An 18589-nucleotide genomic window follows, 5' to 3' on the forward strand; every position below is an offset into this window, starting at 1 on the left:
GAGTCATGTTAGGGTCCAGCTCAGTGGCAAGCAATTTCTCGCTCCCCAAGTTATCTGTTGCCCATGGCTGATCTGGATGTAAAAATAGCCGCTGAGGCTGTTTGTTTAATCTGACTGTTACTTGACACCACGCGGGTGTTGCAGCGCACTGTGTGCCTCGTCCCCACCGAGAGCACATTTGGTTTCCCCGCCGGCTCTCACCAGGCCACTTCCCGTGCGTCCAGCTCTGTGTTCTGCTCTCTGATTTTCCCCAGGCGGAGGCTCGTGAGAAAGAAGCGGTCTGGGTCTGGAACCGCACCTCCGGGCAGCCCATCTAACAAGGGCCGAAGTTTTGGCTGCTAAGTCGGGGTTCTCTCCCACTCCCGGGGAGGCCTGAAGAGCAAGCGGCCCGCGTGGAAGGTAGGATGCAGACACTTGGGTTCCTTAGAGGAGGCAGGGGCGCGGGCTCCCGCAGCAGAGCATTGGGTCTGGGCCAGCGGTATTGGGGATGGAGTTATTGGGGATGGAGTTCGGGGCCAGGGTGCCGTGCAGGGCAGTGTGGTGCTGAGGGGCCGTTTGGGGGCTGCATTTCTCAGTGTGCGGGGTGTGCTGTGGGTACGTGGCAGCTGCGTGATCCTGAGGCATAGGCCTCACAGGGTACATGGTACAGACTTGTGCGACTATCCTTGCGTGCATCTGCCCGGGCACTCTGCTCCCACACGGCTCAGTGGGTGGGCTCACGCCTGTGGATGTGCCCAGGCCACTGTGCTGCCAAATGTGGGCGACCCCATGGTCACAAGCTCTGGGGCAGGAGAGTGACTACCTGTGTCCTCCAGCCCTGGGCCAGGCAGGATCCCACCAGCTGCAACAAAGAGGACAACTGTCCGTTCACATTCTGGCCATGGCGTTGAGAGCATGAGTGTCCTCATCACGGGGCCCCCACAGTCTGGGGTCTCTGACCAGACTCCTGCACAGCAAATCTTGACCAAATCTGAAATCATATCTTTATTTTTTCTTGTGGAGAAGAATTTATTATTGAGAAGAACAATACTGAGTATCTGTGGATAGCTAGACAGCCTCAGAAAGATTATTATTTAGGACTTGAAAACACACCCGTGGATGTTGATAATGGAGGAGGCTATGCAGGTGGGGCAGGGACTAGCTGGGAAGTTTTTGTATGTTTCACCCAATGGCTCAATTTTTCTGTGAACCTAAAACTGCCCTAAAAAATAAAGGCTATTTTTTAAAAAACAACTAAATTATGGACCAATTTTTTAACACATCTATCCCCATTATAATAAACTCTATTTGAAGTATTTTTAAAAACCCCTAAGTATAGAAATCTTAGAGAGTAGATTAAATAAATGTTCATGTTAAATGAGGTTCAATGTTCCAGCATTTGAGTTCCCTTTACAGAAGTGGTTGGTAGACCACAGCTATGGGCTGGGTGCCTGATTTTGTAAATAAAGTTTTATTGGCACACAGCCACAGTCGTTCATTTACATATTGGGGGTTTTTTTTAATATATTTTATTGATTTTTTTACAGAGAGGAAGGGAGAGGGGTAGAGAGTAAGAAACATCAATGAGACACCGATCAGCTGCCTCCTGCACACTCCCCACTGGGGATGTGCCCGCAACCAAGGTACATGCCCTTGACTGGAATCGAACCTGGGACCCTTGAGTCCGCAGGCCGATGCTCTATCCACTGAGCCAAACCAGTTAGGGCTACATATTGTTTAAGGCTACAATAGCCCAAGCCATATGGCCAGCAAAACCAAACTATTTACTATTCAGCCCTTTACTGAAAAAGTTTGCTGACTCCTGCTGCACAACACTCCCCAAGAGGAGTCAACTTGGTACACACACATGCACACGCACGCACACGCACACACACATGCACCTGTGCGCACACACATACAAAGTTCTATCAGTTAAGACAGCTAGCGCCTTCGGGAGCAGTGGCTGGCTCTGGAGCCCCCTGCCCTCGGGCCAGTCTCCCAGTCTGGCTGGAGAGGAAACGTTCCTTTGCCACTGGCGGGGAGCTTTGCGGTGGAGCGCGGCCCGGGCTAAGCAGGGCGGATTATGCTTATCAGGATGGTTTATAAATAGACTTCTCCAGGTGACCTGAGTCCAGCGAGTGTCTGCCCTGAGTCTGTGGGAGGGGACAATTGTGCCTGCTGTCTGGTGACCAGGGACTCACTGGGGTGTGAGCAACTGTCCTGCGGGGAGCTGAGGGGGCTGGTGGGATGCTGGGTGCTGGGGACAGAGGGCTCGGATTCTGTGAGCACCCCAAGAGGTATGTGGAGGAGGCAGGGACGGTCAGAGAGGGTCACGGATCCTCACCAGTGTCTTGTGATTTTCCACTTCTGTGTTCCTGACGCTAAGGAAGCCTAGAGACCCTTACGCAAAGGGGAAGCCCCACGTCTGGAAATAGCCCCTTCCTCCGCCTGTGCCAGGAATCTCAGCTGGAACCTGCCGACCAGTGCCTGGGCCGGGCGACCTTCCTTGTTGTCTCTGGGGATTTCACTCCATCCATCCAGGGTTACACAGAGACAAGGAGGCTGTAGGAGAAGGCTGCCCACAGTGCTGGCACTCCCAGCGGCTGCAGTGGGTCTTGTTCTTATTTCCACTGGAGGGTTTAAACCACATTTCACCAAGTCCAGCCGACCCATGGCCCTACAACTCAATCTGTATTGCATTCAGCGTGTTGGAGAAGCCAAACACCTCTTAGTTTCTACTTGTTTCCCAGGCCGGGCGACTCGCTGGTGAGGGTGGATGGAGAGGTGAGGGCAAGGAGGGGCACATGGGTCAACACCCCAGAATGGAGTGTGTGGAGCTCTGCTGAGATGTCGCCCCCGTAAGCGGCTTCCCCGTGGAGCGGCCCCTGCAGGGGCTGCGTGTGTGAGTAACATGTGGCCTCGAAGCCGCTCAGCTGACCTCGGTCTCAGGTGGACGACTGCAGGCCACGTGGTGCAAAGTGCATTCCCTTGGGAGTGTGTCATGGGCCTCCCAGAGCTTGAGAATGGAGTTGGAGTGTGTGGGAATCTGACAGCAACAGCGTCCAAAGAGCCAGTCAACCAGTAATAACAGCTTCCTCCCCAGCTCAGACAGACAGGCCTCCCTGTCTTAGGAGAGAGGAGAAAGGGACCCCCCTGGGCCCCAGCACGCGGGAGTGGGAGGACCCTCCTCACGACCTCGCCCACGGAGGACTTCCAGTCCTGCCGACATGCTGCCATCGGTGCGGCCGGGGCCAGGCCTCCCGCAGCCTCTGCCCTCTGGTCCCTGGTCTAGGGGGCCTTCTGTCCCGGAGGCTCCTGCCAGAGGGGGCCTGAGCCGCCGCGGGACGGCCAGGCTGAGCTGAGGCGGGCTTCCATCTCGGCCGTCTCCCACCTTGAGGCCCACCTGAAGCGTGAGGAAGGCCAGAGGAGAGGACACTGTGATTTGCTGGAGTGACCAGTGCTCTCCTCACACCACTGGAGGCTGGTCCCAGGCCTCCCCTCTGAGCCCCGCTTGCAGCCCCGGGGCTGCCCTCTGACTGGCCCTGTCCTGCAGCTTCACCACACACAGCACCCGCTCGCCCCTCACCTGGCCCTGTCTGCCCCTCTCTGAGGCAGGTCAGGCCCAAGGGCCACAAAGGACAAGGGGTCAGAACTCAGCCACTTCTCGCCCTCAGGATGTCCACCATTTTCATTAGGGCAATCGCTGGCCAAGTTAGGCCCCAGGCCAAGCACTTCCACGCATTGCTTGGTTCTGTCCTCGAGGTCATCCAGCATGGCAGCTCTGAGGCCCCTCACAGAGGGGGCGCGGGTAGACAGGTTGCCCAGATGCACAGCTACCAAGGCGCTGAGATGTAAGTGTGGGGCCTGAGTTCAGAGCTCACATCTTTCCCCACTGCCCCATGGACCTGGAGCTCAGTCAGCATCCCGGAGTCTCTACAAAGACCGGTCCACTCCAGGAGCCAAACCTTCCTTAGAGCAGCCGCGGCCCAGGCAGGCCCACCCTGCAGAGCCTGCGTCGCGCTGCTCCCAGGAGGCCCTGGAGACACTCAGCAGCGTCCTCAGGACAGCTCTGCCCTTCCCAGCAAGCCCCTGAGCCTCAGCTTCCGGTCTGTAAAATGAGGGACCAATAGTGTCGCTGCCACCCACAGAATCCCATCTCAAAGGTCCTCTGCGCATGAAATGAGCAAACATGAAAAGCGCCAGGCACATGACAGAAATGCAAGAGCTAGTCTCTCCTCCGCTGTCCTACTTGTCCATTTCCTCTCCTGCCTGGACTGCAGCTTGGGGCTCTCCTTCCAGAGGTCACCAAAGGTCAATCGCAGTGCTCCAGGGCTCCGCTGGTCATGTCCCTGCTCTGCAGGACTGAGCCATCCTACGTGACCACTGCACATTAGCACACACCATTACTTGCCCTCTTGTGCCGAAGTGGCCATGGGTCTGGGCACCTTTAGCATTTGGGATGGAGGGCCCAGCCTTGAGGGAACTGATGCTCCCACTACACGGCCATGTGGCAGTGTCTGGGCAGCTGAGCGCACACCCGCATCGGGGGACACCCTGCTCTGCCCCAGCCCCTCCCAAGGGAGAGAAAGGAAGTGGAAACTGTACCTGATTTTGCCTAGTTTAGATGGACCTAACCTTCATCTTAAACCTCAAGGGCAAGGGAGGACGGGCATCTAAATTGTCACAGAGCACGCAAGGTTCCCCCAGATGGCTTCGGGACCTGCCTCAGAGCTGCGGCCCCTGGTCCAGGAGGGTGGCACAACACCCATGCTGCTACAGGGCGGCTGCCATCAAGTTCAAGAACGAGCCTGAGTGGTTTGCTGAGGCGGGAAACCAGCCCAGAGGGCGACACGGGGTGGTTCCAAGGACAGGGCACCCTTTGGGTGCTCTGGTCAGTCACTGCCTCGCTGCTCTCCCCTTGTATCTGGGGGAAAGGCAAAGTCACCCTAGTGACCCCTGGGCCCCTGGGTTCCTGGCCCTGGGTTAAGCAGGTTGCACGGTGGGGACAACAGTGACATTCACGGATACTGACCAGGGGCTACCATGTCCCAGGCTGGGATCACGGGGTCCTCACGATGGCCCCACGAGGCAGGTGCTACTAGTAGCTCATGTTACAGAGGAGGAAACCGAAGCACAGAGGTTTGCAATGCGCCGAGGACCCTCTCAGCCAGCACCCGGGGCCACGCTCAAGGAAGTCTGGCTTTAGTCCATGCCCTTCCCACGACGTTGTACTGCCCGCTGGGGGTTAGAGACGGCGCGTGCCAGGGTTTGGTGAGCACCACGCCCTGCTTTTCCCGCAGGAGCTTGTTTAAAGCGCTCGGAGATCAGCAGTGCCTGGGTGGCCACGTCTGAATTCTTCTTGCCTCTGTGGTGCATTCCACAAGGGATTCCACGAGGGAGGCGGCATTCTGTCAGTCCTGTGGCCGTGTCCCTCCCATTAGGGAAGTTCTCTCTCTGTCCTTCCCTGGCACAGCTGGCTCCCCTGGGCCACGCTGTTGGAGAAAGGACAGCTGTCATTGGCCGACACATCTCCCATCACTCCCAGCTGGGTTCTGTGCGAGTGTGTGTGTGTGTGTGTGTGTGTGCGCGCCACACAGGGTCAGGGAAGAGAGTGCCTCCTGGCTGCTCCCCACAGGACAGGCTGGACCAACAAGCACCTTCTCTGGCCTTACTAAAGCAGAGCTCCCTGCTGGGAAGAGGTGGACCTTGGGAGATGGAAGAGAAGGTGCTAAGAGAAAGGCTGCCACGCTCCCTTCCCTGCAGAGGACGCCACACCCGATGCCCCTCTCTGCCTGGGCTGGATAGGGAGAGCAGAGGCATATAGGACAGAGACCTGGTTCTGAATCTCCACTCTTCTACTCCCTGGCTGTGTGACCTTGAGCAAGTTGCTCAACCTCTCGGATCCTCAGTTTCTCCACCTCAGATTTCTTTAGCATAAGCCCCACCTATTTTGCCCAGAGATTGTGACCATTGAGTGAGATTATGAATATAATATTGAATGTCAACTACAATTGAAAATCTTCTGAAGATTTTGAAAAATAAAGTACATGACAGGTAGCAGGACTGGATGGATAGCATGAGTGTGTGGAGGCCCCGCAGGGTTCTGATGCTCGGTGATGGCTCTCTCAGCTCTGCTTCTCTGCCTTTGCCGAGCCCCATGGCGTCCATTCACAGAGGGGGACACTGGGTCCACAGATGGTGAGGAGAACTCTGCAGCCCCCCTGCCCTCTGGGGGTTCTAGGAGCCCTCCTGGGACCTCCTTTCTCTGCTCAAGCCTGGGACACGCCAGGGCTGCATCCTCCCTCCCTCCCCAAGGACTGGAGAGAGGATGGTTGCTAAGGGACACCCCACCTCCAACACACCCGAGTGCCTCTCCCTGGAAGCCTCTGCAGGGGCCTGCTCTCTGGACAAGGAGACCCTCTCCAAGGGACCCTCTCCCGCTCCAGCAGCCTCAGGTCCAAGCCCCACTCCACCAGGCATTAAACTTCTCTGGACACCAGGTTCCTCCCCTGTTAAAGAACAAGAGTAATTTCTACTTCACAGGTTGTTGGAAGTATTAGTTACATAATAATAAATATGAATCAGTAATATTGGAGTATATAAAATGCCTGGCTTATGCTGGATGCTCAGTAAATGGGAATTTCTCTTATTCATTCGTTTGTTTAATGAATGGCCTTGTGCTAGGCCCAGGCGCTGTGAGGGCACTAGGACACAGCACTGAAGCGGAAAGGCAAAGCTTGGCCCGTGGACCCCCCACCCAGGTGTCTCCCTTCTCCCATGTGAGTCTGGCCAGACCATGCCAGTCACTGTGCTGGGGCCTCGGGTCTCCATTTCTCCATCCCATGAAAACCCAGCATCACTACGAACAGGGCAGCGGCAATTGAGCCTGATCAGGAACAGGTTGTTCTAAACCCCTGCAGATCATATCTCATTATTGGGTACTGAAATCACTTACTAAATTGCAAACATGTTTTTATTTTTTTCTCCTTTTTTTGCAAATATATTTTTAACTTAGAATAGAATAGATCAGACAGTACATATAAGCAGGGTAGGTTTTGCTCCATGAAATATATATATGTGTGTGTGCCGTGATGTAAATATATTTCTTACTGGGTGTTCAGAGAAAACTGAACAAGTGTGAAACCTCTGCTCTGGGGAGACATGTAGAGAAAGGGCACCCCTTGCTGCCAGCACTTGCAGCTGAAACAGGGCCTCCTTCTGGTACAGGTGGCCTCCAGCTGGGGAGCCCCAGGACCCGGTGAGTCAGTGGCTCTGAGCATCTGGAGCATCGGTTGTCTCCGGGACCAACTGCATGATGATTTCTTTCCTCTCCAGTCTGGGGAGCAGTCCACCTAGGGGATGGGGCGGAGCCCAGGTTATTCATTTTTAAAATATATTTTTATTGATTTCAGAGAGGAAGAGAGAGGGAGAGATAGAAACATCAATGATGAGAGAGAATCATTGGTCGGCTGCCTCCTGCACCCCCAGGCATGTGCCCCGACCGGGAATCAAACCATGACCTCCTGGTTCAATGGTTGATACTCACCCCTGAGGCATGCCAGCTGGGCCAGGTTACTTTTATTGTCCCCATTTCATAGGTGCAGGTAGAGGCTCAGTGACTTGCCCAAGATGGCACTGCCTGGGAAGCAGGACTTCAGCAGGTCTCCCGTCTCATTTTAGTCCTACTGTTTTCAGAATCCAAGGCAATATATTCTGGGAAATGTGGAAGGGATAAAGGAATAAAGGAATGAATGAACAAATGATGTTGCAGAAGCCGGGCTAAATCTCTCTCTTTGATTCTATAGCAACAGTTCTCAGCCAGGGGTGAATGAATGAATGAACAAATGATGTTGCAGAAGCTGGGCTAAAGCTCTCTTTGATTCTATAGCAACAGTTCTCAGCCAGGGGTGATTTTGCCCCAGGGCACTTTGGGCGTGGCCCCTGGACTGTGAGTTGGCTCTAACAAGAAGGCCAAGGGGTCAAAGGGCTGAGCAACAAAACCATCCCTGCCAGTCTGTCCCTGTCTTGTTCCCCAGCTTTTTGCCTCTGAGACAATTCCCCTTCGACCCTCCTGGGCAGTAGATGTGAATGGTACTCACCCAGCTCTGGGGGCCTGAGGGAGGTGAGGGCAAGGCTCCTTAGGGTCAGCTCTTTTCTGCCCCTACTTTTACCTTCGATGCCAGTGTAGTTGCTCCTGTAGAGGTAAGTCAGGCACCTCTGAGCCCACAGAAGGACTGAGGGTCCCTTGGCCAAGGGGCATCCAGCCACTGAGGCGCCTTCCAGAGCAGGGCCGAGAAGCAGGGCAGTGCCAGGCCTCAGCTCCTCCTGGTAGAGGGCGTGCCCGGAGAAGGTGCAGGCCGAGTCCATCCACCTGGCCGCCAGGAGCTCCACGGGTTGTCCTGCAGCACCTGGCCACCAGGAATGGTCAGAAGCAGCATGGAGATGAGCTGCTGAGAGCCCGTGCGCAGTGAGGCCACTGCCGAATAGCCTTCCGGAGCCACTACAAGTGCCTCTGCGCACCTCACCCCAACTTCGCCCTGACGCCGTCAGTAGCAGCAAATCCACCAGAGCTGCAAAGCAGGGTGTTTGCCCAGAGAGCCAGCCCCCACCCTCAAGTCTCCATGCCTTACTTATGCCCTTTCCTCCTGTGACTGGGCGCCCCCCAGGTGTGAGAGCCAGGTGCCAGCGCCGTCCTGTCCTGGGGAGCCCTCACGTGGATCAGGCCCAGTGCTTGCTGCGCGGGCTCCCTGGCCTCTAACCGCAGACACAGCCCATGTCTGGGCAATGCTCAGAGGCTCCTGAGGAAACGTCCCCTCCAGACACAGCAGACCAGACCGGCGACCCAGGCCAGACCAGTGACCAGGCCAGATGTGGGAGTGAGGCTGGGCTGAGCCCAGAAAGAAAGCTCTCGGCTGCTGAGCTCTCTCCCGGGGCCAGCAGGACGCCCACAGCAGCTGTGACTACCGCTCGCAGCCGGCTCCGTGAGGCCAGCAAGCCCACGCAAGCTGGTTTCTTCAGCCACATTCCCGGGAGTATCCTGGATTCCGACGTGTGCCAGGCCTGGGCCCCTGCACAGGTAGCCTCGGTTTCCTCAGCCGTAAGATGAGCAGAGAGGCCTCCCCTGCTGTTTCAGCCAGGAAGGGGTGAGAACAGGCGCCCACAGCAGGGGCTGAGGCCTGCCACCCACACACTCCCTCCTTTGAAGGACCCCAACTGAGGAAGTTGATTTGCCATTTTATTGTAGGACACAAACAAGGACATTGCCCCTGAAACAGCAAGCAGAAGGGCTGTGGGCAATTGCTCAGAGAGGTCAAGAGCTTGGCCTACGACTGACCATCAGGACAGGGGTCCAGGGCTAGCCGGATGTGGGTGGGTGTGGTGGTGGAGGCCGTGCACGGGAGGTCTGCATAGTCACGGGCTGGAACGGGCCATCTGTCACAGCTCACTACCCTGCACCGCTCCTCAAGGCACGCCGAGTCAATGACTCAAAAACCACCCAGAAAGAGGAGTGAGAGAAATCAATTCCAATTTGTGAGGGCCTCTGGGTGTGATAAAGCCAACCCCTGTCATCTCTGCTGGCTTCCTGCTCTCCCTTTCCTGAGAAGTGGAAACACCATTCAATTAAGGTAATTAAATTCACCCAAAGAGCTTGGGCTCAAAAACCACACCACAGGCAAGTGGTCAAACCAGCAGCAGAGCAAACCCCAGTGGCTTCCTGTGCAGGCCACGGGGAGACTGAACCACCTCCTTCAGCGCTCGAGAGCGTCCCTCCCGCTCTGCACCCGCCACCGGGGCCTCCCCACACTCCCTCCCCACTGGAGGGCCCTGGGCTTACTGGCCTAAGCGTCAGAGAAAAACTGAGCTGAGAAGATGTTGGGACGTGAATAGATATAAAGGCCCTCCTTGCCTCCCCGCACCCTCACCTATCCTCAATCCTCCCTTGAACTCCGGCCCGAGAGCCCAAGACACACCCCTGTGCATCTGAGCCGTGACGTGGTCAGGGTTGCACCCTGAACAAGGTGCAGGGTGGTCAGGTGAATCCCAGCCCAGTTCTCTCCTTTGATGCCGTGTAACACTGAGCCGTAGTCCACACCGCTCTATGCTTTGACTTATCCACCTAGAAAATGGTGACAATAAGGCCTGGTCACCCCCTTCATGGGGGTCATGGGAACTAAACAAGAGAATGGGTGCCGAGGTGCGGGGTGCCCTGCAAACAAGTCGTCCCAGGGGGCACTCACTGTATTGCCCATCCCTACTGGGATCCACCTTGGGTCCTAAAAGTTGGTGAGGACCCCAGGCTGTCAGATAAAGCAGGACCTTCAGCAAAATTTGAATTTCAGATGAACAATGGATGCCTATTTTTAGTTTAAGTGTGGGATGATTAATTCTATAGATAACTCTGATGAAAAGTATAGTCAAATGTTGCATGGGACGCATACTAAAAAAGTGTTCGTAGACACGGAACATTCTCTTCCCCTCTCTGAGGCTCCACCATGTCATCTTGGAAATGAAGCTGACAGTGCAGTTCCCATGGATGACTATGGGGCTGGAGCTGGGGCCTCCGGAGTCACCCCCAGGACTGGTTCGTGGGCCTGCCACATGTCCTCAGTCACGGGGCTGGGCTGAGGCGCCGTATGTGGAGAGCTGGGTCAGGGCTCCTAGGGGATGACATGGACAAGTCCCCTCTCCTCACCACTTCCTGTCCTCACAGCTGGGGCAGACCAGCAGGGGTGGGCTGTGGGGCCAGCGGCCTGGGCTGCTGAGGGCCAGGAGCCCCATTGGCAACACAGAGAACTCGGGCAGCAGAGCTCCTGCCTCCGTCTGCGCACTGCACACTTGCAGCAAGCCTGTCACCACATCCGGGGGCCCGGGAAGGGCACTCAGCAAGGGCAGCTGAAAACATTGACCAGTGACCTCCACGCACCAGCATCCTGTCCGTCAAAGACCAACACGGCAGGGACCTCACTCCCAGGAGCTCAAAGCCTTGTTAGAAAGACAAAGTCACAGCAGACACCGGGGAATGAAGCAACACAAGTGATTTGAAAAGATAATTCTACTGGGAATAGGACTGAGGAGCCCGTGGTCAGCAGTTGGTGTCCGGGCAACAGAGAGAGACAGAGGGACTACCACCTCAAGGAGCCTGCCGGGACCACCTGGGCCTGTAGCTCCCTCACCCAGTGCACCACAGGCTGGAGGGAGGGGGTGGGGCGACCTCCAGCTCCCTCACCACCAGTTCTTTGAGGGTCATGCAGAGGCATTTGTAAGGGACCAGAGAGAGGAAGCATTATTTCTGCAAAGCACAGTATATTCCAGCCCATGATAGTTCAACAGCATCAGCAACATGACTCGGGGAAAAGCATCACGTGAGAAGACATTTGGAAGAGTTAGAATTTAGTAGTGACCATGCAAAGGATATTTCATTGCTCGTCACGAGAAACCGCTGATTCAGGGGGCTGCTCGCTCGGATTTGGCTTGTTTGACACATCCTGATTCAAACAGGCGGCCCTGGCAATGAGGAGGAGACCATGAGGAAGGCCTTGTGGAAGCCCTGACGGTCTGCCTTTAGGATGCGTGCGGTGGATTCATTTTAATTAGTTTACACTTCATTCTCCGCACTCTTAAAACTCTCCTGGGCAGCCTTTTGGTTCTTTTAGCTGTCAAAATAGATAGTCAAGCCTCCTGCCAACAATAAATCGAACACTGTGCTACTGCGTGACGAGTGGATTAAAGTTCGGCGGCTCTGATTTCCTCCATTGCAAAGCCTGCGTCATTAATTCACATGGGAGAGAAAGGGCCTGTGGTCAGGTCCGACTAGCAAAGCAATGCGCAGCCGGGCCAATCATATTAGAAGTCCCAGGGGCTTACAACAGGCTCCTGGAGATTTTTGGACCACAGACAAGTTAATGAATATTGGAAGGAATATAAGTTGGTCTCATATTGGTTTTCACCGAAAATGACTATGCTTGGAATTTTGTTGAGTTCAAGTGCAGATTTTTTTGAAAAATGAAGGCCAAGTGCATGGCTGCTATTTAAAGATATCTTTTGCACTGAACATGTGCTTGGCCCTTTGGTCACTTGGGTTCCACTGAAATTATGTTTCCTCTTTTTTCTAGATGGGCAGTGAGGACAGCAAACATAAGCATGAGAAGAAGTTTTAAAACTACGGATCCCAAAACCCAGCAAGGCAGCACCGGCAGTCCTCACTGCTGTGACAGGTATGGAACCGATGGAACCGCCAGCTCAAGAGCCAGCACCTAGAAGCACCTTTAGTTGTTAGGGGGGCTGGGGGGGCGGGTGGTGAGGCCAACCTAGGGACTAAACCCAGGTGAGTCAGATCGGGACTGAAGAAATGATCTGAGTGAAGTTCCCAATGGGGGTGGGTCTCCTCCTGCCTGAGGCAGAGGAATGGGGTCATTTTCTGAGTCCTCTAATCAGTGAGCTTCCCTCATTCCTATGACTCAAACCCAAGGGCAGCTAGGGTTTGTGGCCACACACAGCAGAAACAGACACTGGACAAATTCAGCAGAACGGGTGACTACTGAACGGAAATGGGAGCCCTTATAGACTCAAGGTGAGGTTCAGTTCCAGGCGGGGAAGGGAAAACAGGGCTCCGACGCTGCACAGGACGCCCGAGCACATTCCCATCCTGCAGCTCCAGGACAATGCACAGTGGGCTAAGCTGGTCTCACCCTGCACGGGCCCAGCGAGGTCTCAGCAGGTGCCTTGACGCTCAGCCCCACCAAGACTGAACACGTAGAGGGAGGGATTTCTGACACGTGCTACAGCATGGATGAGCCTTGAGGAAATTATGCTGAGGAAAATAAGCCAGTCACAAAAGCACAAATATTGTATGATTTCACTATATGAGGTACCTAGAGTAACCACGTTCATAGAGGCAGAGCGTGGCTGCAGGGGCTGGTGGGAAGGGAGAATAGGGAGTTATTGTTTAATGGGTACAGAGTTTAGTTTTGCAAGATAAAAAAGTTCTAAAGATGGATGATGGTAATGTTTGCACAACAATATGAATGTGCTTAACACTACTGAACTATACACTTAAAAATTGTTAAGATGGTAAATTTTATGTTATAGATATTTCACCACGATTTTAAAATAAAGAAGAGCTGTGGCTGGTATAGTTCAATTGGCAGACCAAAAGGTGACAGGTTCAATTCCCAGTTAGGGCATATACCTGGGTTGTGGGTTCGATCCCCAGTTGGGGCAGGGGTGGAAGGCAATGGCAATGGATCTCTCTCTCTCTCTCTCCTCTCTCTCCTCTCTCTCTCTTTTTCTCTCTCTCTCTCTCCTTCCTCTCTCTAACATTAAAAAAAGGAGAGAATGTAATGAAAGGACAGAATTAGGGAGATCCAGGATGTGGAGTCGCTTAATCAGAGTGAAGCCACCCTCTGCAGCCCCAGCGGGGAGGGCAGCAGGCTCCCCGCACTGGCACCTCCATTGGCCACACCAAGGGCAAGGCAGAGAGTGTGGGAGCCAGATGTCAGCTCTGGAGGACTGGGCCCTCTTGGGCGGCTGTGGGACAAGGTCAAGCAGCGAAAAGACAGCTTACTGGCTCCTAAGCTCCATCTTACCTCTAGTGATGGGATAGGCAACGAAGAAGTGAATTTAATTTTAGGTTGTGCTCTGCACAACCAAGGAAATAAGCCAGCCACTGTGCGAGACGGTGAGAAGGGATACCCCGTGGATTGCCAGAGAAGATACCTCTGCAAAAGTGACCCACCTGGACGCCCAGCGCGACATTAGTCCCGGCTCCAGGGGACCAGACCGACAGGATGTGCACACCCAGTCATGCGCTGCCTAGCGACGGGGTTATGTTCTGAGAAACGTGCCATTAGGCAACTTTGTCATTGTGTGCACATCACAGACAGCACTTATACAAACCTAGATGGCACACGCCTGGGCTGCATGGCATAGTCTCTCGCTCCGGGCCTACAAGCCTGTTCAGCATGTTACTGTACAAAACAACACGAGGTTAAATCAAGCACAGGAGAAAGCGATGCGCTCGGTAAACACGAGATGTGCGAGGCTGCCGCTGGTGTGGACCGCATCCTTTTTTTCAGCAAGCATGTTCTTATTAGTAGAAAGAGTACACGCTAAAACAATGATAAAAAGTACAGCATAGCAAATACAAAGACCGGTAACATAGTTGTTTATTGTCTCATCCAGTATCCGTGCTGTGCATAACTGTGTGTGCTGCACTTTTACACGCTGGCAGCGAGACAGGTGTGTTTGCCCAGCATCTCCACACGCACGTGAGTAATGCCTTGTGCTGAGCACTGTGATGGCCCCTCGGTCACTAAGTGGTGGGAATTTCTCAGCTCCATTCTAACCTGTGGGACCAGAGCATCTCCACACGCACGTGAGTGGCCCCTCGGTCACTAAGTGGAGGGAATTTCTCAGCTCCATTCTAACCTGTGGGACCAGTGTCATATATGCAATCAGTCATCGGCCAAAGTGTCGTCAGAGAGATTTATTTAAGGAACTGGCTCGTGCCATTGTGGGGGCCGCCAGCCCGACGTCCGCAGCCAGCAGGCTGGTACCCACGGAGGTGATGCTGCAGCCGCCGTCCAAGGACTGGAGGTAGCGTTCCCTCTTCCTCGGGGATCTGTCCTGTGGCTGTGACCCACAGTATGGAGGGCAGTCTGCTTTACTCAAAGTCTATTGATTTAAGTGTTAATTAAATCCAAAGAAAATACCTTCAGAGTGACAGCTAAACTGGCATTTGACCCAAAACTGGGCACCAGAGGCCAGCCAGGCTGACACATAAAATTAACCATGGCAAGCACCATTGCCGCCTGGACCCGTGGGCGGTCCTGCATGGCCACCAAGCTGGATAACCCATTCATACCCTGCTCTTCTTCCTTTTGCAGAGAAAGCAGTTGCATCTGACCAACAGGAAGCTAATTTTGTGGGACGAGGGATACCCCTGGCCCTTCCAGAACCATCGCCCAGAGGAGCCCACTGACTGGCCAGGGACAGGCTTCCCAACCGGCGACAATGCAGGGGAACAAGAAGGGCACCGATGGCTTCAGCGACACCTCGAGCATCGGCAGCGTGCTGGACGACGCCGACAGGGAGGTGAGCAGCCTCACAGACCGGGCCTTTCGGAGCTTGTGCGTCTCAGAAGACACGTCCTTCAGCGACTCTGACCTGGCCCTGTCCCCAGACGCCACCCGCCAGGTGTTTGGGAACTTCCACCCGGGAACGGTGAGCCACGCCCGCAGGAAGAGTGGCATTTGGAGCCAGTTGCCGTCGCAAGGCACGGAGCATGCCGGCTGGGCAGCCACGTTCCAACAGCTACCCAAATACGTTCAGGGAGAGGAAGAGTACCCCAAAAGCAGCCCCCCACTGACACCGGCCCAGAGGAGACTGGAGGTGCCCATTGCTGGCCTGAGGAGCAGCAGCAAGCCGATTTCCAAAGTGTCCTCACTGATTAAATCTTTCGACAGGCCTGAGAGCCAGCAATGCGAGGGCAGGCCTCCGACCAACAAGCCTCCAACTATCAAAACCACCCCCAAATTCGCTCCTCTTCCAGAAAGTGGGGTCAACTTCTGCTTTGATTCTGCCTTTCTGACCGTCAGGAGGGTGCCCGCGGAAGTCTCCGGCACGCAGCCCGGCCGGAAGCATGCGGAGCAGGAGGCCCCCAGGAGCCCTGAAGCGGCCTGTCAGGGCTCCAGCAGCCTCCTCCCAACACCCGAAAGCGGGGCCAACTCATCGGAGCCCACGTTCTCCTCCCCGCCCCACAGACCGGCCCTCGGGGAGCCCGGGAGGAGCCAGGAGTGGGCTCGCAAAGGCACCTTCCTTCACAGCGAAAACAGTGCTTTTGAGTCATGGAGCAGCCGCCAGCCAAGGCTGCTGGAGAGGAGGGAGCCTGCTGAGGCCGCCCCCGAAAACAAGCCGCCCAAACATTATGAAGACCCACCCTTGTTAAGAGAGTCCCAAGCCCCTGAGAGCAAAGTCTCCCCCTGCCAACTCCGGGCCAGCTGTGGACAAGAAGAGAACAGGCCGACCGTGGACACTCTCTCCACATCTGGACCCTGGAGGTCTAGGGACCCGGGAGCTCAGGTGTTCCCCACGGAGGAAAAGGCTTCCAGCTCGCAGCCTGGCCTCCAGGCAAAGGCCACCCAGCCCCCGTGGCGGAAACCAAAGACTCGAAAAGGCGGCAAAGAAAGTATGCAGGATGCTTCGGGAGAGAGGCAGGCCAGCAGGCCAGGCCCAGCCTTGTACACGAAGCACCACCCCCAGGAGCAGTTTCCAGAAAATGATGCTCTTGACAATGTGGACCCCGGTGACTGCTACAACCCTCCTTTCAACATCAGCAAGCTGCTGACCCCCATCATACCCACCAAGCACGTCCTGGATCCGTCCCACAGCCCACCCGTGGAGGGCACCCCACCACCCCCAGGGCAGCTAAACGGGTACCGAGAGGAGCCCAGCGAGTCCCGGGACAGCTACAAAGCCAGAGCCCCCAGCCTGCTGTTCAACCTCAAGGACGTGCGCAAGCGTGTTAAGAGCACATACAGCCCCTCACCTCTCGTAAAAGGGCCCGAGGAGAAAAGCAGAGGCCAGCAGGAGCCCCTGAGCAATGGCGTTGTCCTTCCCAATGGACTGGATGAAAGCCCCCCACAGGAGCTTCGTAAGGAGAGATCAGCGGACACTCCTCTGTCGCATGTCAGTGCCCAGAGCAACCCTACGGCTGATCCTGGTGCAACCTCCGCGGACAACTACCTGACGCCTGGCTCACCTCCAGCTGCCGCCACAGCCCCCTTCTGTGTCAACGGGGAGGCTGCCGACCAGAGCGGCTATGAGGACGCCACCCACGGAGAGTCCGGTGTGGGTGCTGCCAGGCGCAGCTGGTCTCCAGACGCCCGGGAGCACTGCCCCAGGAAGCACCTGGCCCTGAAGCTCTGCAGCGGGGAGCCCGAGGCAGGGCGGGCGGCGCAGCATCTGCGGGCCCCCAGCCTGGAGAAACGGTTCTCCAGATCCGTGTCTCAAGAGACAGAACCCGAGAGAGAGGCGGGACTTCGGGATCCGAACTTCAACCAGAAAGTCTCCCCGGGGCCCCTTTCTCCCGAGGAGGAAGATGTGTTTTACAGCGACAGCCAGTCTGACTTTGTGCCAGGCCTCAAAGGCAAGGCCAAGTTCAGCACCAGCTCTTCAGATCAGTCGTTTGCCTCGTTCGAGGATCAGCAGAAGACGAGTTCCGCGGAGAGCCCGCGGGAAGACGGGAGGAATGACGGCAGTGCAGGTGACAGAGAGAAGGAGGATGGGCTGGATGAGCCCCAGCACCGCGCCTCTGGTAATGGGCCCATGTGCGCGGAGGAGCAGAGCGGGAGGGGAACGTGGCGAGCGGCAGGGGAAAGTGTGAGTGGAGAGAGGCCCAGGAAGGCGTCAAGGGAGGAGGCTGACTTCAGAGGCGCTTGGATCGGGGGGAGTAAGGACACAGCCCTTTCACCATCGTCCACGTCCAACAGGCACAGGCTGTTTGCAATCAAAGACAACACCCTGCGGGCCACCCCCGTGATAAGGCCCATCATGCTGCCCTTGCTGAGGGCCCTGTCCTCAGACGACCCGCTGGGCGGTGGCCACAAAGAGGAGGATGTGCCAAGGCCGGGCTGGGGCGAGGATGCTGGCCTTTGGGCCCCCAAGAGCCAGGAAGTGCCCAGCACCCCAACACCCACTGGCATGAGGGGGCCCCCCTTAAAGCATGTGGCCCACAAAGGAATGGAGGACCAGGGCTGGGCGTCCGGTGTGGCCAGGAGGGAGGCCCAGGGGAATGTCTCGTCTGTCTCTCTCGCAGGAGAGGGTGAGGGGCTGAAGCCACCCCTGGACGCCATGTGGAAGGTTGTGGCGAATGAGGGCAGGAGCTATTCCACAGACCAGGGGGGGCCGGAGGCTCCAAGGGGCATCCCCACAATTGCTTTGCCCGAAAGTGACTTACAAGGCCAGCCACCCCCACAGCAACTCAGAACCTCCTGGGAAGAGCAGACCCAAGATTTCAAAAGTCACTTTTTGTCTACACCCCGAGCAGGGCCCCCGGGCAGGAGACTGGCTGCTGGCGAGCCCACGGCTTCCCCCAACAGCAGCTCGCTGGGGGGCAGCAGCGCGCACTCCCCCGCCGCCAGCAGCCTGTGGGACGATGCTTCTCAGGGTCCCTGTGAGCTGGGCCTGGTGCCGGGGGAGCCTTCCTGCCCCAGCCCCTGGGCCACCCCCAGCCCCGCCAGGGTGGCCCGGAGGGAGGACCTGACGCACGCCTTCACGTGGGAGGCCAGCGCCGACCCCCAGCTGGAGCCGTCCGCGGAAGACCTCAGGACACTCTCTCCAGGAGGCCCGTTGCTGGACGTGGCCTCCAGCTCAGCCGTCCTCTCTGAGAAAGCACAGCCTTCTGCTCACCTGGAAAGGGCAGCGGCCAAGCCACCGGCGGTCCCGCCCAAGACAGAAAAGGCCCTGCGGAGGGCGAAGAAGCTGGCCAGCAAGAGGAGGAAGACTGACCAGATGCAGGACATGCCTGGCTGCGCCCGGGAGGAAAAGCCGCCCCTGGAGGACGCGACGCACAGGCCCTTGTCCCCCGGAGAGAGGCTGCTGCCCAGGTGCC

General features: G+C 56.3%; 1 protein-coding gene across 1 annotated transcript in view; it reads left to right on the top strand.

Annotated features, from left to right (window-relative positions):
- Positions 1-227: 227 nt before the first annotated feature.
- The window catches only part of LOC102245849 (chromosome unknown open reading frame, human C10orf71), a 20259-nt gene continuing 1897 nt past the window's right edge, over positions 228-18589 (top strand). Inside the window, exons 1-3 of the mRNA XM_005853198.2 lie at positions 228-399; positions 12093-12194; positions 14865-18585. Of these exons, the coding sequence (XP_005853260.1) occupies positions 14992-18585 (3594 nt within the window). The 5' untranslated portion in view covers positions 228-399; positions 12093-12194; positions 14865-14991. The remainder of the gene's footprint in view (positions 400-12092; positions 12195-14864; positions 18586-18589) is intronic.

Source organism: Myotis brandtii, unplaced genomic scaffold, assembly GCF_000412655.1.
Source record: "Myotis brandtii unplaced genomic scaffold, ASM41265v1 scaffold1003, whole genome shotgun sequence".
NCBI classification, from domain to species: domain Eukaryota; kingdom Metazoa; phylum Chordata; class Mammalia; order Chiroptera; family Vespertilionidae; genus Myotis; species Myotis brandtii.